This window comes from Gavialis gangeticus, unplaced genomic scaffold, assembly GCF_001723915.1.
Source record: "Gavialis gangeticus isolate Ggan-Ray unplaced genomic scaffold, GavGan_comp1, whole genome shotgun sequence".
In the NCBI taxonomy this organism is placed as follows: Eukaryota; Metazoa; Chordata; order Crocodylia; family Gavialidae; genus Gavialis; species Gavialis gangeticus.
The window spans coordinates 35057087-35062773 of record NW_017729031.1 but is presented as its reverse complement, the minus strand read 5'-3'; the positions used below and the strand labels follow the sequence as shown (position 1 = coordinate 35062773).

At 41.6% G+C, this 5687-nt stretch overlaps 1 protein-coding gene across 1 annotated transcript in view; it reads right to left on the bottom strand.

Moving 5' to 3' along the window:
• LOC109301437 (tip elongation aberrant protein 3-like) overlaps positions 1-5687 on the bottom strand; it is a 41643-nt gene that overhangs the window by 6496 nt on the left and 29460 nt on the right. The window contains exons 4-7 of the mRNA XM_019522614.1: positions 5305-5383; positions 4311-4357; positions 2884-3004; positions 576-762 (exon numbers count right to left, since the gene is read on the bottom strand). Of these exons, the coding sequence (XP_019378159.1) occupies positions 576-762; positions 2884-3004; positions 4311-4357; positions 5305-5383 (434 nt within the window). The remainder of the gene's footprint in view (positions 1-575; positions 763-2883; positions 3005-4310; positions 4358-5304; positions 5384-5687) is intronic.

The following is a 5687-nucleotide window of genomic DNA, read 5'->3' as shown; positions in this document are numbered from 1 at the left end:
ATGCAGTGCTCCAACTTGTTCTGCAAGACTTCTTCTGGGATCAAAATAGCAGCTCCCCTCATAAGGCCTGCAGTTGCTGCGCCTGGCCTCTCCCTATTAAATATAAACTGCTCTACTGTCATCTGTTTTCTAACCCCTGCCAACTTTGAGATCTCATCCAAACATCCCTAAGACTGGGATCATTAGGCTGCATCCAGCCCATGGACCCATAGTAGCTCAAGGAATCCACAGCGGTGGAGGAACCATCCCCAGGGCCTTGGCTCCTGCCTTTTCTCTCTCTTCCCCTTGCAGTATCTGCTGATCATCAGGGACTTCAGCCCATGGCAGGGACTGGGTCACAAGCCGTTGCCCCACAGTGGCAATAGGTTGCCAGCCCCTGCCCTATGACATTATAAAGTTGTTCTTGCGCCTCTAAGAAGTGATTCTGTCCATGTGCTCTGTTCTTCAAGGCTTTGTTTTCCTTTAAAAGATTCAAATGCTCCTACTGTGGCAAATTTTCTGCTTGCCTGGAAACAACATCATAAGGTAATATTGACTCTTCTCTTATTAATGAGAACTGAATGCAAAAAGTTTACCTTGTTCTAATACTGGACCAGTTTCTGCTTGTAAAGTCCCACTTCCATAAATCCTTCTGTTCACTCAGCCCCATCAGTCCTCCAAAGAGGTACATGCCTGTGCTGTAAACCACAGCTGAGTGACCATGCCGAGGTCCAGGACCAGTGTCATGAGATAGGGCAGATATACATGACCACTTTCCTGTATCTGGAAGCAAAAGATAAAATTTAAGATTTTAAAAGTGCTGCTGGTAGCTGAAAATGGAGGCATTTGAAGAACAAGGCAGCATGTAGCTACGAAAGCAGGTTTCTCTCCACATAATTGGACATGAGAGATGTTAAAATCTAAATCGTGATAGTTAATCACAATCCTGTTTGGAGGTTTAGTATTAATGAAAATGCCTGATGTGGAGCAGTGGACATGGGAGCCGTTTACATGCACAGTAGATACTCACAAGCTTCCTCATGCTGTCTACCTATCATGCCTCAGCTCTGACCTGGAAAGACCATTTTCCAGGGATGAGAAGGTACATCACTGAGAACCCCTTTGTCTTTTAAACTGGTTAGAAGATAGAAAGTAATTCTGTATGTATAGTGAATGGTGACACATGAGCACTCATTCAGGAGCTAGATGCCATTTAGGGTAGGTATTTAAGGAAATAATATATTAAGACAGGAATAACACTTAGTGAGTAAGGCTATGTTTTTGGCACAGCAATTAGAAAGAAATTTCACAGCAGCGGTGCAGAAGAAAAGTATGACTGATGAAGCTGCAACTACATCATACATAACAGCTAAATAATCTTACTGTAACAGGGAGCTAGGGGGGCTGGGGTGAACTGAGAGCAGCCTTGCCCTGGGTCAGGGACACCAGAGAAGCTGGGACAAGGCACAAGACAGGGCTGAGGGGCTGGAGTCAAGAGACAGAGATGGCTGAGACTGGGCTCAAATTAGTGGGCCAGGGCTAGAAGCCTGCAGCCAGAGAAAAGGGGGACTAAAGCCAAAGGGTGCCTACAGACGAGCGCAGAGGCTGCTCCAATGTACTCGAAGCCACTCTAACTAAAGGGCCGCCCCCCCCCCCACCCGGGGCATGTGTAAAAGTGCCCCAGAGGGCTGAGGTCTCTACAAAAAGACTGAACTGTGGACAGAGTAACATCTGCGAGGCGGAATGGTGTGGCTGTGGGGGTGGCAGGAGGCCACGGACTGCCCATAAAGGCAACTAGTGCCCTGGGACACCAATAAGGCTACAGTAGAGTGTCCCAGAGAAGGTGGAGCCAGATTGCGCTCACTCAGGCTCCCTTTTACACTAGAAAATAAATACATCAAGGCATGGAAAAATGGAAGATACCCTGAGGAGCTGGCATAAACAGCAGGATTTAGGCCAATGGAGTGTCACAGCTGCCCCAGGAAGCCAGGACCTGCTCCGCTTATCAAGAGCATTTCCTTGCTACATTATTCTTGTGGGAGTTGTAGTTTGGAGAGCTAATGTCCACCTTCATTTCTAGCTGAACTGCATCTCTCATGATCCAATGAGGTCTTCTGTCTGATGGAGATGCAGAGTGAATCTTGTAAGTCACATGGCTGTGTAGGCATCATGGAATGAGTAGGACATTAATTTAAATAGATGTAATTTTATTTAAAATACCTCTACTTCTATACCTCTATGGAAGTAGATGAATGTTATGCCTATTTGTAAGATTTCTGAGTTTCTTCCAATTCCTAATTTCTGTCACCACAGTGACAAAATTTTAGCATATTAAGCACTGAGGCCTTGCTGTGAATAGTGCCACCAGTGACAGGCACTGATTCAGCTGAGCTATTGCAAACTTTTACTGTAGAGGCAAAGCCACAATTTGCACTGGCCCAATAAACTGCTACTTGGACCAGGGTAAGATGTGCTAGTGCAATACCAGTTTCCCCAGGTTTGAATGGGTGCAGTTACACATATTGGGGAACATTTCTACTGCTGCTGGGGCTAAAGATTCATAGGGATCCTGTTTAAAAACATGAAAAATCAGGATCTGTAGTCAGCTAACCCCTGCACACTTCTAAAATCTCAACTCAAAGGAATGGCACTTCTCCATGCAGGGTCCTTCACGGTTATGTAAAGCTATTAACATTAACACTGACCTCGTGTAGGTTCTCTCTGCAGTTGGAATGGGCAGGAAAAAAAGTATTAAATTAGCAATGATATAATGCCAAATATAGCCAAATCTTGGGCATTAGAAGGGATATAAGGCTAATCCATGTGACACCGAAGTCATGATGGAGACTGTCACTGAATTCATAGGACACTGGATCAGACACTATAAGAATAACTTCTGCTTACCAAAACTTAAAGCCCAAAACTCTTGTGAAATTCCTTTGATGTCAAAGTATCCTCCATAGACGTACATGCTGGAACTGTACACTACTGCACTGTGGCCTTTCCTGTTAGCTGGAGCTGTGCTCTAAAATATTTCAGGAATAAAATAAGAATCACTTTGACTGACTGCACCATTTATTTACTCTTTGTTAATGCATAGAAACTGTTGTTGTAGATTGGATAACACCCCTTTCAAGACTGGGACTGCTAACCCTTCATTAAAAACAGAAAGTGCTGAAACTGGAGTTCCTTGGACACTGATCACTAGATGCCAAATGCTGGGGGTAGGACATTGATTAAATAAGGTGCTCAAACTGGGTGTTTGTGAGGGAGCAAAAATATCACTGAAGCCCAGAGAAAGAAATACCAGTAGAATAAGCCCTGAGGGCAGGGAACAAAAGCAAAGAAAGGAAGCTTTGGGGCCAAGTGGCAATTGAAAGAAACCTGAAATTGTGGACAAATAAAATATCCTGTTTGATTCCTCTTCTATTCGGGAAAACAGAACTTCATGTATTTTTTCCAAATGAATAGGAGCCATCAAATACCACTCTATCATCAACTTCTAAAAGAAATGACTTGTAGAGTCCCAAACATTGACTAACCACTCAGATAAAAAAAGAAATAGCAATAATGAAAATATTCACATGAAACTCTTAGTAACTTAGTTCTGGGGAGCTTCTTGCTTTCAGTTTTTCTTGATCATGAATTTTATTAAATGAGACTGGCATACTTTCACTTATACTGTACCTATTTTCAGCGCAATGTCCTCATATGACTTCTTATAAGGAAGAAGTCACTGCTTACATTTTGAGGCTTTTATTAAAAATGAGACTATGTTTGGTGACTACAGAAAAAAACCCTGCAAAATCGGGGTTGTTGACTGTAGCCATGTTGGTCTAAGGACATAGGCAGGCAACATTATTTGGGTAGATGTGATATCTTTTATCAGACCGACTAAATAGCTGGGGAAAAGTTCTTTTCAAGCTTCTGGGCACAAACACCCTTCATCAGGCATTGGGAGACTCTGCTGGTGTTGTGTTCTCCAAGCATATCTGAGCACTTTACGTTTTCACAGTCTTCCTTTTAACAGCATAAAGCCTCAGGTAAGCTGGCAACCCATACCTAAAACTGGTCACTCTGAGTCAAGTATTGCAGACCAGAAGAGGTAACAGCCCTTAGTACTTGCATTCTAAGATCAGCATTGTAAAAATAGCTTAAGAGTTGGTCCTATTTCAGACAATGCAGAAAAATAAAGCTCTGTTTTTCTACAGCCATCTCTTCCCAAAGAGTCTAGACTGGAACTGTATTGGGGAACATATTTCAAAGCAATCTGTTTAATCAACAAAGCAACATGCATTGGATTCACACATTCCCATTTCCTGGCTCCTTACCTCAGTCTCTGTTTCTGTGTGCCGGCACTCGGTCCATCTTGCCGAATCTGGAGGAATTGTTTTAACAAGGTGTAGTTTATATATAGGACCACATGAGGATGCTGTTCTTTTCACAATTACCATTCTAATTGTTTTAAGAGTCCTTTTTGGCTTATTTATCTTGAGGCAGATTTCCCTCTGTGCTAAACTCTACCATAAATAGCATAAAGTGAGCTACCACACAACATATTTTAGTGGCAGACCTGAATTAGTATGCCGTAATCTAGTCTTTCTCAAGGTTTCCTTAATGCAAAAATAAGATCTATCCTTGTTTTCTGCTACTCAGGAAAGGACACTTTAAGGCAGGTATAAATGTGTAAAAGGCTCCAGAGTGAAATAAAAAAAGAAGCTAGAAGGTTTCACTCCTAGTCATCTGCTTAAGCCAGTAGATAGCATATATATTATACAGAAATAATATTAAATAATATTTAAGAGAACAGAATTATATTATTGTATGTGTTCAATGGAAAACACACAAAGTGTATAAGATTTGAAAATGTAAGTATTAGATGGTACATTCAAACCCCTGCCTTGCCTTTATTAGACTTAAGGATAAAACCACACTAAATTATTTGACTTTTGAATATAGAATGTCTTAAAATTGTTTTGTTACTGTTCTTTTTTTTCCCCTTCATTTTTCATTTTATCTTGTGTATTTCTATATCTAAAAGACCTGCTGATAATCTCTAGCCCAGGAGGGTTGCTACATCAGTATTTCCTGAAACCAACTGAAGAGAATGAAAGTTAATTTTTCAGTGGTTACCAGCCTAAGCTCTACAGCAAACTGCTCCTGGTTTTGTGCTCACAGCTCTGAATGAAGCCAAAAGGAGGTGTGCCATGTGTGTGTATATACACATCAGAGGACACAATTGAGCCCTTATTTATTACTATATATAACATTACTACAGATTAAAGTGAGTTTCTCTTGGCAGAGAGTGGCTAGCATGTTCCGTACCAATGTTGTACATCCAGAGAGGGGCCTTCGTCTGTGTGAAAGCAGAATCCAACATCCCGCCAAAAACACAGAGCATTCCCTGCAAATACAATAATCATTTTTCACCTGCAGGCAGCCATGTGCAGCACAATCACCACATAAATAAGGCAACAAACACCAATCACCACATAAAAATCCCCTAAATATATGCATGATCCTACTTGTCAAAACTTATCAACTTACCTACAAAGCATTAATCAAGGAGAAAATCTTAATCAAGTCTTCAGCCTCACCCCAAAGGAGACCATGATGTTGAGGCATCTTCAGGCAATGCACAGATATATGTATAATTACAGGAGAAGAATTTCCATGTACACAAACTGGTCTAAAAATTGCAGAACCTG